At 44.9% G+C, this 17,059-nt stretch overlaps 1 protein-coding gene across 3 annotated transcripts in view; it reads right to left on the bottom strand.

Annotated features, from left to right (window-relative positions):
* Positions 1 to 17,059, bottom strand: part of AK9 (adenylate kinase 9) — a 1,394,796-nt gene that overhangs the window by 492,492 nt on the left and 885,245 nt on the right. For all 3 annotated transcript variants that reach the window (XM_086926806.1, XM_086926808.1, XM_086926807.1), the window contains exon 28: positions 16,271 to 16,483. In XM_086926806.1, the coding sequence (XP_086782932.1) occupies positions 16,271 to 16,483 (213 nt within the window). The remainder of the gene's footprint in view (positions 1 to 16,270; positions 16,484 to 17,059) is intronic.

Raw genomic sequence — 17,059 nt, 5'->3', positions numbered from 1 at the left:
CACATAGTGTGTAGACATGCATGAAAAACATCATATATAACAAATATATCTATATAAAACACATAAATGCATTTAAACATTGCCATAAACTCAGATATAGAAGAGTGGACAACAGGGAGGCGGGTGGGCATGTGAGGAATCCACAGGCAGATACTGTATCCACCAGAAAAAGCGTTACCAAAGGCAAGTAACTTGTTCTTCTGATGGATACATCTGCCAGTGGATTCCTCACCTTGTGAATAGATTCCCACAGCAGTCCCCACTCACGGAGGAGGGTGTCCACTCTTCTATACCAGAAAATCTTGAAGGACAGAGCGCGCAAAATGGCCGTCCCTTCTCATCTCGCTATCCAAGCAGTAATGCTTTGCAAAAGTGTGGAGGGAGGCTCATGTCTCTGCTCTACAAATGTCCTCTACAGGAACACCCCTAGACAAAGCAGATGTTGATGACTTTGCTCTAGTAGAATGAGCCCTTATACCCTCTGGAGGTTCCTTACCAGCCAGGGCGTAGCAGATCTTGATGCATAGTATGATCCATCTTGAGAGTGTGCGCTTGCGCACAGCTCTTTCTTTCTTGCAGCCAGCAAATCACACAAAGAGCTGGTCATCCACTCAATAGTCCTTTTGTTCTATCAAGGTAAAAGCTCACCGCCCTCCTAGGGTCCAGACGGTGAAGACGCTCCTCCTCCTTGGAAGGGTGAGGGGGAGGATAGAAGGTAGGAAGGGTAATGGACTGTCCTAAATGGAATGGAGTAACCACCTTAGGCGGAAAAGCAGCCCTGGTCCTAAGAACCATTCGTTCAGCATGAATGGTCAAGAATGGGGGCTTTGAGCTAAGAGCTTGAACCTCACTTACCCGCCTTGCCGAGGTAATTGCGACAAGAAAAAGACAAAAGTCTCAAAGGACACCTGTGTAAAGGTTCAAATGGAGAACCCATTAAATATGTAAGAACTAGGTTCAAGTCCCATTGAGGCACAATAAAGGGAGTAGGAGGAAACTTATTTGTTAAACCCTTTAAAAATCTCAACACAACAGGAGATTTAAACAAAGATGGATGATCCGGTAAACAGATAAAAGCCGATAAAGCTGATAGATATCCTTTTACCGTAGCTACAGCAAAACCCTGCTGTGCTGATGAAAGAACAAATTGAAGTATTTCTGACAACCGAGCTCTCAAATGATCAACAGAATTCTCCCCACACCAAGATACAAATTTAGACCACCTATAAGAATAGATGGACTTGGTGGAGTCACGCCTGTCCGATAAAATGACATCCACCACATCAGGTGGGAGAGAAAAGGAATTCAGGTTGCCCCGTTCAATCTCCAGGCATGATGGTGTAAGGTCTGGAAGTGGGGGTGTAGAACCTGCCCCTCCATCTGAGAGAGGAGGTCTGCCCTGAGAGGGAGACGGAGCGGCGGGCACGAGGAGAGGTGGAGAAGATCTGTGTACCACACCCTTCTTGGTCAATCCGGGGCGATCAATATAACTTGGGCTCGGTCTTGACGTATCTTCCTCAGAACCCAAGGAATCAAGGCTATGGGAGGAAATGGGTAAAGGAGTCGTGAGCCCCAATTCAACTGAAACACATCCCCCAACGCTCCTTGCATCGGAAACTGGAGACTGCAGAATGACGGGCAGTGAGCGTTCTCGTGAGTGGCAAACAGGTCCACCTGAGGAGTTCCCCATGTCCGAAAGACATGACGAACTACCTCTGGATGAAGCCTCCACTCGTGATCGGCTGAAAACTGCCGACTGAGACTGGCTGCACGAACGTTCAGTACTCCGTCCAGATGATTTGCCACTAGACAAATCTGATGTTCCTGAACCCAGGACCTGAGCCTCTCTGCAGAGACACTGCGACCCCACTCCTCCCTGTTTGTTGACATACCACATCGCGGTGGTGTTGTCCGTCAGGACTTGAACCGACCGACCGCGAAGGGAGGGGAGGAAGGCCTTGAGTGCCAGACGTATTGCTCGCAATTCCAAAAGGTTGATGTGAAGAAACCTATCCTCTGGAGACCAAAGACCCTTGACCTCCAGATCCCCCAGATAAGCACCCCACCCTAGAGTGGATGCATCCGTAATCACTGTGGCCACCGATGGAGGAGTTTGAAAAGGCTTTCCTTGAGATAGATTGCATTCCACTCCCCACCAAGACAGATCCGCCGCAGCTTCTCTGGAGATCCTCACTGACTCCCTGAGATCCCCTTGGTGCTGATACCACTGCCTGCGGAGGCACCACTGGAGTGCCCTCATGTGCCAGCATGCATGGTTGACCAACAGAATGCAAGAAGCCATCAGACCGAGTAGACGAAGTACCTTCAGCACTGGAACAACCGCTCCATTGTAAAATAAAGGAATCATTTCCTGTATGTCGCGAATCCTTCGAGGTGGAGGAAATGCATGACACACAGTTGTGTCCAGTACCGCACCTTTGAACAGGTTGCGCTGGGAGGGCACCAGGTGAGATTTGGGTACATTTATCGAAAAACCCAACCTGTGCAACAACTGAGTTGTCTCTTGCAGATGATGGAGCACTACCTCTGGAGATTGTGCTTTGATCAGTCAATCGTCTAGATAAGGGAATACTGGAATCCCTGACCTTCTGAGATGTGCAGCCACCACAGCCATCACCTTGGTGAAGATTTGAGGCGCAGTAGTAAGACCAAACGGTAGAACCGCAAACTGGTAGTGCTGCAATCCCACCGTGAAGCGGAGCTACTTCCTGTGCGACTTCAAAATGGGTATATGGAAATAAGCATCCTTTAAGTCGATCGACACCATCCAGTCTTCTTCCATCAGCGCCTGAAGAACCTGCGCAAGGGTGAGCATTTTGAACTTCTCCTGCTTTAGGTAAAAGTTCATGATCCTGAGAACCAGGATTGGACGAAGTTTTCCATCCTTCTTGGGAATCAGGAAATACAAGGAGTAGCACCCCTGACCCCTTTCCTGCTCCGGAACCACCTCTAATGCACCCTTTTTGAACAGTGCTTTCACTTCTTCCTGAAGGAGCAACAGGTGGTCCTCCGAGCAAAAACCTTGGCAAGGAGGGTAATTTGGGGGAAATTCCCGAAAGGGAAGAGCATGCCCATTCTCTACGAGATTGAGAACCCAAATATCTGATGTAACCGATTCCCAATCCCGTAGAAAATAAGTAAGCCGACCCCCTACAGGACCCGCATGATCCGGAATGTCGGATCTAGGGCTGCTTTGCTGTTGTAGGTGGGGGGTGGGTAGAAGAGGAGGAAGTGGAGGAGGAGGAGGCTTGACGTCCACAACAATGACCCCTTTGTTTGCCTCTGTAGGACCTGTACAAAGGATTCTGTTGCTGCTGTTGCTGCTGGGTCTACTTAAAGGTATGAAAAGTAGACCTTCCAAAACCCTTGTACCTTTTGGAGACAGGACCTCTAGTCTGCAAACCCAAAGATCTTGCCGTTGCTCTGCTATCCTTAAACCTTTCTAAAGCAGCATCAGCTTTCTTTCCGAAAAGGCCTGTGCCATCAAAAGGCAAATCCATCAGAGCAGCCTGAACATAAGCAGAAAACTCAGAAGTCTTTAGCCAAGCAGCTCTTCTGGTGGCGATCGAAGACCCCATGATCCTAGCCACTGAATCTGCTGTGTCCATACCACTTTGTATGACCTGCCGAGCTGCAGCCTGCGTGTCAGATATCACTTCAATAAAGTTCTTTCTATCCTCCTCAGGAAGCTTAGGAGATAGCTGTTTCACTGAATCCATCAAAGCATGGACATATCTGCCTAGCAAACAAGTAGCATTAGTCGACTTTAGGGCCATACTGCCTGACAAAAACATCTTCTCCGCATTCTGATCTTGCTTCTTAGAGTCTTTATCTCCAGGAACCTGGGGAAAAGCACCTGCAGATCTTTTCGAGCAAGCAGCCTAAACCACCAAACTCTTTGGCAAAGGATGAGTGGACAAGAATTCAGGATCTCCAGGCGCCACTCTATAGCGCCTTGCAACTGTCTTTGACACTGCAGGAGCAGTAAGTGGTCTATTCCACACCTCCAATATGGGAATCAGTAAGAGCCTCAGTAAATGGAAGAGTTGGCTCAACCACCGAGGATGGAGAATGGAGAACTTCAGTAAGGATGTTCGACTTGTACTCCACAGATGGCAAAGTCAAATTCAAGAGCTCCGCAGCCTTCTTAATTACCACATGGTAAGGCGCCACATCCTTAGAAGGTGCATCAGATACCGTGGGCAACTCCCATTCTGGTGAAAGTTCCAGACCACTTGCATCATGCAACTCTTCAAAATAATCCTCCTGTTCCCGAAGCTCGCCTTCTTCGATCTCAGCCTCTCCATAACTTCTTTCCTCCAAAAGGCGCTGTGCTCTACGCCTTGACCACTCTATACGAACCAACGTCGTCGGATCCGGTAACGACTCCGATGTAGCTGGAACCGGGGTCGAATGAGGAGCCGGAGCCGCCTTCAAATGAGAAGCTGGAGCCGGCGTCGAACTTCGATTTGGATCTCGAGGTCGCTCCGGAGCCGGTGAAGCCGTGAACGGAGTCGATGACCTCGGCGGCGCCGAGAGATGCCATGGAGGAGTCGGCGTCGGCATAAACGGCAGGAAAGGAGCCGGAGCATATGCTTGTGGCACACCTAGATTGTAAGCCAATGGACCCATGGGACCAGCAGGTGCACCGGAGGGGAACATTGCTTTCGCATATTCGCCATACATGGCGTTCAGAAAATGCGATGGGTCCTGACCAGGACCAGGAAATTGAGGGTACGAACCTACCGGCTGCTCCTGAGAAGGCTGCACCGGATTTGACTCCTCCTGTTCCTTCTGTTCTTTGGGATGATGTACCGGAGTCGTCGAGCCCTGAGGAACTTCCTCTTCTCCTTCATCATGCATCGAAGACTGATACGGATCCGGAGACGGATTCGATACCAGAGTCGGTGTAGCTTCCAGAGACTGTAAAGGCGTGGCCTCACCTTCAGGATTATGAACTGGAGAGGGAGATATCATGTCCTTACGATGTCCCCGAGTAGAAGACTTCTTTTTCGAGTCCGACTCCCTGCTGGAATGGTGTCTCGAACTGTGCTTCTTCCTCTTATGTTTCTTTTTAGATGAACCAGAAGCATGACCCGAAGCCGACTTCGAAGCCGACCTCGATCGGGACCTCGAACTCGACCTCGACATTGACTTCGACCTCGAGCGTCTCGATCTTGACCTCGAACTCCTCTTGGTTTCCTTACCCTTTATTTTGGCAACAAGAAGCTTTGCCTCCCGTTCCCGAAGAGCTTTTGGATTAGTTTTTAAACAGGATCGACAACCCTTGACGTTGTGACCCGAACCCAGACACCATAGACAGTCACCATGAGGATCAGTAATGGACATCATCCTCCCACAAGAATCACATGGTTTAAATCCTGTCTTCTTCGATGACATCTCGACCGAAGACAGCAAAACCAAACAGATACAGAAATCCACAAAAGTAACAAAGTTACTATCCGTACAACAGAAGATCCCAAGAAACCGTTAGCGTCGACGACGCGGAAAAAAGGGAACTGATGTCATCACGCCGACGTAGGTCTAATAAGGAGCCAGTGACGTCAGTCGGAGTGGCGCGCGATGCCGAGCTCCTGTGATGTCGTCCACGCCGGTGTGCTACAATAGAATTTTCTGAACGTTGCTGACGCAGGGGAATATTTACAAGGTGAGGAATCCACTGGCAGATTTAAATTTGTCTGCTAAAAGCAACGAAGGGTTTGATAATAAATTAGTTTTCAACATTTTTGGCTGCATCCTTTTGTACTTAAACAGTGCATATATTCTGTTTTGACCTATTGAACAAGTTACTTACCTTCGGTAACACTTTTTCTGGTGGATACAGTATCTGCCTGTGGATTCCTCACCTTATGAATATCCCCTGCGCCAGCATTCTGTGGAAACCTTTTTCCTAGCTCTGCGCGACGACGAGGACGTCACTATGCCGCGGCTCCGCTCGCGACTCCGCATGACATCACCGGAGCCATAAGAGAGCCTCGTTGGCGTGATGACCTTAGTTCCATCCATTTTTTCCATACCTCCGCGGTGAAAGGATGAACCGACAACAGATTCAAAGTATACACAGTAAACAATGTTCAACAGCTACACATAGTGTAAATTCAAAAGGAAAGCCAAAGAGCAAAAGCATTTCCTATAAATCATACAATGCAAAAAGATACATGAGATGTAAACAATCATGTTAAACAAAAACACCTTTAAGGTATATAAGGATGGACATAGGGGAGGAGGGTGGGTCAGTGAGGAATCCACAGGCAGATACTGTATCCATCAGAAAAAGAATTACCACAGGTAAGTAACTTGTTCTTCTGATGGATACATCTGCCTGAGGATTCCTCAGTTTATGAATAGATTCCCACAGCAGTCCCACTCCCAGAGGAGGGTGTCCACCCTTCTATACCAAAAAGGGCTGCAGGACAGAGCGCACAAAGTGGCCCTCCCTCCTCACTTCAGAATCCAAGCAATAATGCTTTGCGAAAGTGTGGAGGCCCAAGTCGGTGCCTTACAAATGTCCACTACAGGTACACCACTGGCCGAAGCAGAAGTTGATGACTTGGCTCTGGTACAATGAGCCCTAATACCTTCAGGAGGCTCCTTAGCAGCCACGGCGTAGCAGATTTTGATGCACAAGATGGTCCACCTGGATAGAGTGCGCTTGTGCACAGCCTTGCCCTTCATGCCTCCAACATAGCCCACAAAGAGCTGATCGTCCACTCGCAAGTCCTTCGTCCTGTCCAAATAAAAGCTCACCGCTGTTTTAGGATCCTGGCGGTGTAGTCTCTCCTCCTCCTTGGAAGGGTGAGGGGGAGGATAGAACACAGGAAGAGTTATGGAATGTCCCAGATGGAAGAGAGTAACCACCTTAGGAAGAAAAGCAGCCCTGGTCCTGGGGTCCATCCTTTCAGCATGTATGGTTAAAAGCGGGGGTTTTGAACTAAGAGCCTGAATCTCACTCACCCTCCTTGCTGAGGTAATAGCCACAAGAAAGACCGCCTTAAAAGACAAAAACCTCAAAGGCAAATATGTAAGGGTTCAAACAGGGAATACATCTAGAAAGTTAAAACAAGATTCAAATCCCATTGAGGCATCACAAAAGGTGTAGGTGGAAACCTATTAGTGAGGCCATTAATGAACCTCAAAACAATGGGAGATTTAAATAAAAACTGCTGTTGCGGCAAACAAAGAAAAGCAGAAAGAGCTGACAAATAGCATTTAACAGTGGCCACAGAACATCCCTGCTGAGCCAAGAAAAGTGAAAACTGAAGAACATTCGACAAGTGGGCCTTTAAAGGATCAATGTATCTCTCTCCACACCATTTAACAAATCTTGACCATCTATACGAGTAAATAGACTTTGTGGAGTGTCACCTGGATGATAAGATAACATCCACTACATCCGGTGGGAGAGAGAAGGAACTCAGGTTGCCCCGTTCAATCTCCAGGCATGAAGGTGCAGGCTCTAGAGGTGGGGGTGTAGAACCTGCCCCTGAGACTGCGAGAGGAGGTCTGCCCTGAGAGGGAGACGGAGCGGCGGGTGCGATGAGAGGTGAAGCAGATCGGTGTACCACACCCTTCTTGACCAATCTGAGGCGATCAAGATGACTTGGGCCCGGTCTTGGCAAATCTTCCTCAGAACCCGAGTAATCAAGAGTATGGGAGGAAACGCGTAAAGGAGTTGTGAGCTCCAATTCAATTGAAACGCTTCCTATACCGGATACTTAAGACTGCAGAACAACGGGCAGTGCGTGTTCTCTTGAGTGGCAAACAGGTCCAACCGAGGAGTCCCCCACATCTGAAAGATGTGATGAACCACCTCCAGATGAAGCCTCCACTCGTGATCGGCCGAGTAATGCCTACTGAGACTGCCTGCACAAACATTTAGCACACCGACCAGATGATTTGCAAACACACAAATCTGATGGTTCTGTGCCCAGGACCGGAGTCACAGAGCCTCTCGACAGATACGGTACAACCCTACACCTCCCTGCTTGTTGATGTAACACATCGCGGTAGTGTTGTCCGTCAGGGCATGAACTGACTGACCACGAAGGGAAGGAATGAAAGCCTTTAGTGCCAAACGTATGGCCCACAATTCCAGAAGGTTGATGGGAAGCAACCTTACCTCTGGAGACCTTTGACCTCCAGATCCTTCCGATGAGCACCCCATGACAGAGTGGAGGCATCCGTGATCACTGTGGCTCCTGGAGGAGAAGACTGAAAGGGCTTCCCTTGAGTCAGGTTGCCCTGCACACTCCACCAAGTCAGCTCTCCTGCAGCTTCTCTGGCGATCCTGACTGACTCCCTGAGATCTATGTTGTGTTGATAACACTGCCTGCGGAGGCACCACTGGAGAGCCCTCATGTGCTAGCACGCATGACTGACCAACAGTATGCAGGAAGCGAACAGACCAAGCAGGTGAAGAACCTTCAGGACCGGAACAACTGCTCCATTGTGAAACAAAGGAATCATCTCCTGAATGTCGAGAATTCTTTGAGGAGGAGGAAAAGCTCGACACACAGTAGTATCCAGTACCGACCCTATTAACAGGTTGCGCTGAGAGGGCACCAGGTGAGATTTGGGCACATTTATTGAAAAGCCTAAGTTGAACAACAGGTGAGTTGTTACATGCAGATGATGACGCACCATCTCTGGCAACTCCGCTTTGAGCAGCCAATTATCCAGATAAGGAAACACTGGAATCCCCGCCACCACTGCCATCACCTTTGTGAAGACTCGAGGTGCAGTAGTAAGACCAAATGGCAGGACCGCAAACTGGTAGTGCTGCGACCCCACCGTAAAACGGAGATACTTCCTGTGCGACTTCAGGATGGGAATGTAAACATACGCATCCTGTAAATCGATCGACACCATCCAGTCCTCTTGCTGCAGCGCCAAAAGAACCTGCGCAAGGGTTAGCATCTTGAATTTCTCCTGTCTTAGGTAAAAATTCAAGATCCTGAGGTCCAGGATCGGACGTAATCTGCCTTCCTTCTTGGGGATCAGGAAATATAAAAAGTTGCAATCAAAAAGTATGTTACTGATTAAATAAAAATCAGTAACTTGACAGATGTTGAGTACCAAAAATCTTTTGCATCATATACATTAACACCTTCTTTAGTAATAAAGAAGGTTTCACTTTCATAAACTTGTAATGAGGGTAATAATGAACAAAGGGGAAATGCCCAAAACCGTGCAACTCTCCTACTTTTTTTTTTAAAGTTGTGGCGATCAGGAAGATTATTTTGGAGGAAGGGCTCCTTAAATATGAATAATGCATGTATTCAAATCATTAAACCAAAAGAAACGTTAGCAGTACATTCACTCAGTCCTATGATGAGACAACAAATAGCACAGCACAGATTTCAGGAGCTCCTTTAACAAACTGCCAATGACTGAAAGCAAAACCGAATGCCTGTTAAGCGAACCTTTATAAGCCAAGATGAATGCAAACTAGGTCCGCCCTGTACTAAAAATATGCGCTCCAAGGAAGACATATGGCTAACGGGATGTTACATGAACATTCAGCTTCAAAGGAATAGATAGTTTCTCAGCACCACTAGGCAAAGGTCTTGTGTCTGTCTGCATACTCAACCTTTGTTGATTGTCTTCTGGTAGCCAGAACTATTTTTAAGACATCAGACTAAAGGAGCAGAATTCTAACATTCTCACACTTTATTTCCATGCATGTATATTTCAAGCTTTTAGATCTTGGTCAAAAACTGACCAACGATCTGTTAGCAGGGCGGATCCTCTGCCACCGTAAGTGCCTATTAGGGCTACATAGTGAAATCCAATAGGTACAGATACAAACAATGCTTAATCAAGTCTTGGGCTTTTAGGATGCCCAGGGCTGTAGGACTCTTTTTCCCTTTTTGGCACTGTTGGAATTTAAGGAATCAGATGGAAAACATAGGCAATGCAGAGTTTCCACTTAATGCCCAACACTTCTGAGAAGTATTCTTCTGAGGAAATTGAGATGAATTCTAGAGACTTTCTGTTTTTGTATGTCCCAAACTGAGCCACTACCAAGAAAAACTCTACTACAAAGACCATGGGAAGGATCTGCACCTGAATCTCCCATTAGATGTGTAAGTGCATCTTCCTGCTGAACGAATCTGCTTTTACATTCAGAGCCTGTTTTTCATGGACCAGCTGAAATAGCAATGTCTTCAGTTTTAGGCCAGTGACAACGTTGCAGTGTTTTATCACTACACATTGACCTAACACCTTCTCTTTTATGTACGTATATTGTGGTGATTGTATTACTCATTTGCAAGTGACACAGAGTTCTCATTATTTTGGAAAACATGACTTCAGGGCTAAGTATACAATCTCAGCACCCATAGATGTATGTGAAGTGACTTGTAAAGACCATCGCTCTCCACCCTATAGGGGAAACATCTGTTACTATTGTCAAGTGAGATCTCGGGTCTGATGTTCCTCACCCAACAGCAAGACAGCGCACCAGATTCAGCACTGAAGATATCGAATAATTTCCAAGAATAATCAGATATTATCTGTAATAAGGGTATTTACATTTTTGACATTTCTGTCTGCAACCATCTATAGTTATTTGTTGTCCATGTTTTCTGTGTTCATACATATTTATTTAATTTTTGGTGAAATAGTGGAGTTGCAACTAGTATATTTTTAATTTTATGTAAGTCACAAATGTACACTCAAACTTGGATGCCAGATGCATTTTTTTATTTAGAAAGAGTCATTTATTGGGCATCAGCTTACATAAAACAAGTGCATTATAACACAAGTATGTGCACACCTGTAGCTGTTTAAACTTAATTAGAAAACCTTATCCTCCTCTGCATGTCAATGTGCATTAGTATTGCCATCAGTCATGAGCTACGTCATAGACATTGTTTCCAAAAATACATATTTTCTGCTTTTCCAAATTTAACGATAAGTAGAAACAGAGCATTGATAGTGTCTGTCTGTATCTATAAAACAATCAGTTAGAACAGAAAACTGGGAGCCTTACCTCTAAAACTGTTTAACCCCTTCGATGCTGATGACGAGCTCAGCTCGTCATCAGCCACGGGTGACGTGTGCGGATGACGAGCTGAGCTCGTCATGCAGGGGCGGCTCTAGGCTCATGGTGGCCCTGGGCAGGGAGCGTAGGTAGGGGGCCCCGGAAGAGGGGGTCCGAGCAGGGCTGAGTGCCAAGGCCAGTGAAGAGTGAGGGGTCAGGGTGTTTGGAAGTGGAACAGAGCCGGAGGCGGCCGCCAAATCCCTGCCAGGGGCCACCACGCAAATATGTATCCATCCTCAGAGGATTATTATATTAAGGATATATATTGGCATGGTGGCCCCTGAGGTTTGGTGGCCCTGTGCAGGTGCACAGCTTGCACATGCCTAAGGCCGCCCCTGCGTCATGTATCGCGGTTAATTGAAAACAGCCGCACAGCGCAAAAATCACCGCAGCAGCGATGCGGTTAAGTAGTGGTTCTGTCACAATTTTAGGAGTCATTGCATAGGTTTCAAATGAAGCTGCACCAGTTGCAACTGGGGCATGAACATGCATTTACAGAGCAAGACTTTTTGAGTATGTTTAGCATGAGTAATCATTTGCTGGATATGTTCTAGGAGAAAGGCTTCAAACCCTTTGAGTTAATTTTCACTGATATAAACAATATGTAGGTTGTGCATTTCATTATATGTCCTCAACCTTGGACAATAGGGTGGAAAGGTACTAGGCTCAAGAGGCTCCAACTCGCAGATTTTCAGAACTTTTTCAACAGCAAACATCAACTGGAGCCTTATGTAGTTGGAGGAATTTAAGATTCTATGAAAGATAAAAAAAGTTGGATACCTGTAGTTAACGTTAAGTATTGGACCCTTATAGATGCACCTTCTTGAAATTAGACTGGCAAAACAGTACCAGAATAAACTGTGGTTGGTGAGAACAAGGCTCACCTGATGGGAAATACTGCATGTCTCATTATAAATTCCACTCCAGACAGGACATGAAAGTATTATAGTATGGCAAAGAAGTGCTTTTCTCTCCAAGACACAGTACTGCAGATGTCTTTCAGAATTTGTTAGGCAAATAGAGCTGCAGCAGCTGCCATGACTCCATGGAGTGAGCTTACTAGGCAACTGTTTGAATGTATGGGCGTATGTGGTATTAGAACATTGGAATGGCAGAACTCCGTTGACTATATTGGCCTATAAAATCTGCTATAGGCATGGTGCTCTCGACATTACAATGTCCTCATATACAGCTTCTGCCCCTCTCCTTTCCCTGCTTCTTCAAAATATATGTTCTCCTCCTGTAACTCATAGTGTCACTGAAGCCTTGCCCGTTGTTGGGGAGGGAGGGGTGAGAACAAGTGTTACTCAGCTTCTGGGTCTACCTGGTTTGGATGCACAAGGAAAAATAGTCTAGCCGAACCCAGGGAGGACCTGGGCTGCCTTCAGGCTCCTTTCATAGCCATTGCTCTGAAGTAACAATAACTCAACAGCCATGACCCTGTGTGCGGCTGTTATGTAGTAAACATTCACACCAACAGTTGTGAAGCAAAGGTTTCGGAGGACCGGGAGGGTTTCAGCCACCTCGGGCTCTGAATGGCGTTGCTTTTCAAATTTGGGCATTTTGCCCTTACAGGGTGGAATGTTCTAAAAGCCTTATAGCCTGCCTTAGTAGGCTATACAAACCAAGAACGGCCTGCTCCCTTGTTAAAGGCCTTTGCCTTCTTCTCGTGCACTTGAGTGGGCCTTTAATGGCCTGAATAGCTCACCACTGTGAGCTATAAAGCTACTATAATATATGAAATAAACCACTATGAAATGCCTCGTTTTAACATGGCATTGCCTTTGTAAGCCTGACAATGGGCTAAAAAGAGTTGGTGTGAGTAATACAAGGTCTTTGTTACATTCAAATAACATTTTAGAGATATTTTTACATCAATTGAATGTGATGTATTTTCAGCTGCAGAGACTGGTTGTGGAAAGACAGCTGGAAAACAAACTTTAGCTGGAATGTCAAGGGCAATGTGGGTGTCAATTTGGGCTGGTTTTGGGGGTCACGTTCCCCTAAAAGAAATGTAGCTTACCCTGCTGGATCATGTAATTGCTAGTTTTAATAAATACAAAAAACATTTTCAAAATCAGTGCTGGACTAAGGCTCTAGAGACAGGACTGATGGATATGTGTACTCCTGTGGAAAGATATTCTACCCCAATTTATAGAGGTGCAGTAGATAAGGAAGAAATTGATCTAGGACTATTGATTTCAAGCCCAAATGATTACAGTGTGCCCATATTGTAAAACATGTCTATTTCAATGTGTAGGTTTTAAGAATGGAAGGTGCTCAAGCTGCTTGCAAAATGTGCTTGCAGACAACTGGAAACTTCAGTGAAACAGCCAGGCCAGGTCATCAGGGCTAAAGGCCGCAGGCCTTGGCCAGCATTTGACCTTTGTCTAAAACAACAGATAAAGATCTGCCTTGAGCTGAAACAGAGCTTCTGTTGGGATCTTCCATTGATCTGAGAATAAATGATTCCTGGACCACACTAGTACCACTAGAATCAGTTCTTCCTTAATTGGTGATATTAAAAGGATGCACTATGGTAGTGCCTGAACGCAAAACAAATACAAGGTCTTTGTTACATTCAAATAAAATTGTAGCGATATTTTTACATCAATTGAATGTGATGTATTTTCAGCTGCAGAGACTGGTTGCGGAAAGAAAGCTGGAAAACAAACTTTAGTTGGAATGTCAAGGGCAACGTGGGTGTCAATTTGGGCTGGTTTTGGGAGTCACGTTCCCCTAAAAGAAATGTAGCTTACCCTGCTGGATCATGTAATTGCTAGTTTTAATAAAAACAAACACAAAAATTCAAAATCAGTGCTGGACTAAGGCTCTATAGACAGGATTGATGGATATGTGTACTCCTGTGGAAAGATATTCTACCCCAATTTATAGAGGTGAAGTAGATAAGGAAGAAATTGATCTAGGACTATTGATTTCAAGCCCAAATGATTACAGTGTGCCCATATTGTAAAACGTGTCTATTTCAATGTGTAGGTTTTAAGAGTGGAAGGTGCTCAAGCTGCTTGCAAAATGTGCTTGGAGACAACTGGAAACTTCAGTGAAACAGCCAGGCCAGGTCATCAGGGCTAAAGTCTCCGGGCCTTGGCCAGCATTTGACCTTTGACTAAAACGGCAGATAAAGATCTGCCTTGAGTTGAATCAGAGCTTCTGTTGGGATCTTCCATTGATCTGAGAATAAATGATGCCTGTACCACACTAGTACCACTAGATTCCGTTCTTCCTTAATTGGTGATATTAAAAGGAGGCACTATGGTAGTACCTGAATGCAAAACAAATATCCTAAAAGTATTTAACTTATTAACAGGAATAGATTTGTGAGGGTCAGAGGGGGGAATGTAGGATAAACCTTTGTGTGATGGTCTTCTGCATAAAGGAAATCTGCCTCCACTTTTGCACAAGCTGCTATCTATAGATATATTGTGGTACTTCGATTTAAAATACATCAAGACTGTTTCGGGTAGTGGGTGTAGGGCAGGAGAAGGTTTGCAGCCTCTACCTACTTCTGTATTTTGCAACCATTGCTGTGGTGGAGGCTCAGACTGTTGAACTGATGACCTCAGCCAAGGTAAACAGGCATCTATTGGTTAACATTACATGCAGGAGGCCATGTCAAGGGAAGGGGCCCTAGCTACTCTGCTGGAACCTTTACAGCATGCTTACTGTATTTTTCCTTGTTAGGTCTGTCCCATTAAAAGTATGGCGATAAACCTTGCCTGAACGTATCTTGGGAAACTTATGGAGCACACCAGGCAGATGTTCTCTGGTCCAGACTGGATCACATCAATCATGCCACGGTGTTTACCTTGACTAAGCCTATTTGTCTGGATTACATGGCTGCAGGCCTATGGTCTTTCAGAAGGTAAGGAAATTGTACTTACAGGTGGTCTAGAAGAATGGCAATTGGTCAGCTCCGTCACCTCTTATAATTTGTGAGAATACTGCCCTTATATGCAGCTGGCTTTGCAGGTCCTCTATGCATGGTCACAAGACAAAAACACCACTTGACCCACAACATCCCGCCTTTTTTGATTTTCTGCCTAAAGGTGTGGAATGGAATGGGTTTGGAGTTTACTCGGCCAAACAGGCTGAACAACTACACTAGAGGCGCTTTGTTGAGTCAGCCAAAATAATGAGATTTGGCAAAGCCAATAGGTCCTGCCTTTAAAAGGCGATTCATGAGCTTTTGTCTTTATCAGTTCTTGTTTCCAGTAGCATAAAGAAAATAAATCCCAAAATGGCTGGCGGACTGCATCACAATGCATTTGTGATGTGCATGCTATGGTTTTTCTGCTTAATAAAAAACATTCCAATATGGTAACTGATGCGTCACGACCTTCGACCATCCTGGATTTCTTTAATGTATTACTTCGACTACGTTATGTGTCAGTGCCAGTGTGATGGAAAGAGTGTAGCAATCCCTGCGGAATAAGAATCATAATCAAACAGGTTCGACAAACTGTCCAAAGCCTCAGAGCTGAAAATTGCTTTGATTTTCTGAATCCCGTTTTCTGAATGATAGCTTGCTTTTCTCTTCCTAATAGTCTTATGGTCGGGGTAAACAAATAAGCAGCAGCATTATTAGCTCCTGAGCTGCCACTGTGAAAGCTTCACAGACATAAGAAGTTTTGTGCGAAATATTTGAGTCTGAATGATTTTTTAGGAATATACCTGTATTTAGGATTCAATAAAATGTGTATTCTATATGTATGAAAAACAACTAATAAATAGTTTCCAGCCCTAGTATTGCAAGAGGCTGCTCGTATGAGGGCAAGTAAAACATGGCAGGATGCTACATTTGCCCACACAATAGAGAACTAATTCCCAGCAACATACCTTAAGCTGGGACATAACTGTACACATTATTACACAATATACATATTTGTTCTTGATGCCGTACTAAGGGGCATATTATCAAGAAACGGCATTAAAATTATCGCAGCTTTAGCAGCAGTTTCCTGCCGCTAAAGCGGCGATAATTTTAACGCAGTTTCTTGACAAAATGCCCCTGTGAATTCCCATAGAAGCCCATGTTCTGGTGTGAACATAGGCTTCTATAGGAATTCTCTACGGCATATTATCAAGCCCATTATCGCTGTCCTTGATATTCTACATTTAAATTATTAAATGAAATCCATATAAAACAATACATGGTTGTCTTACTTTTAGTGGTTCCTGTAAAGCAACATACATCTCCGGCATTTCCAAAAACTTGTCTCTGGCTTCAGGACTTGAGAAATTGTAAACTTTCTCTCGATACTTTGCTGCATATTCTGAGTTTCCTGGCCAAAGGACAAATTTCTCTTTTAAAGCTACTGGACAAAAGTGCTTGGTGTCTCCATAGTGCTTTTTCTGTTCAAGCTTTGCATCTTCATCCTAAATACAAGGAATAAGTATGAATATATATTAATGGAATTACAGTCATTTGGAAAATACATATATGTCTTTTTTCAAATTGGTTTCATTGAGTCTTTGCCCTGCTTTCTATATTTAATTTTTATTTACTAGAATAACTAAGCAGCAAAGACAAACATTGTAAATCAACAACATTTCTCATTACCTCTGGAACAAGAGTACTTTCATTCCTTTCTTTCTGGTCTATAGATGAGGTCTCTTTCCTATTAGTAACAACCACACTATGCATATACATTTCCTCTTTCTTTTCTACTGGACACTTCAGATAAATACTGTTTTGACTCTTTTTTGTTGTAATAGTTTCCCTTAAAATGCACAAATCCCCCAAATCAGGTATTGGCAGTACACAGCTCTGCTGCACAAAATAATAACATTTTGTTTTTTCTGTATTCACAAGTGAGGACCACATTTCTATACATTTCTATACGAAAATGATTTTTTTTGGTTTGCTAATAACTTTTGCATCATTTGACGAATCTTCACGAACGTTAAAAAGATTAGGAGTCTAATTCATCTCAGGTTGTCCTTGGGGGCCAA

This window comes from Lissotriton vulgaris, chromosome 6 (assembly GCF_964263255.1).
Source record: "Lissotriton vulgaris chromosome 6, aLisVul1.2, whole genome shotgun sequence".
NCBI lineage: Eukaryota > Metazoa > Chordata > Amphibia > Caudata > Salamandridae > Lissotriton > Lissotriton vulgaris.
Note: the sequence above shows the minus strand (reverse complement) of the source record. Positions and strands in the feature narration are given on the sequence as shown.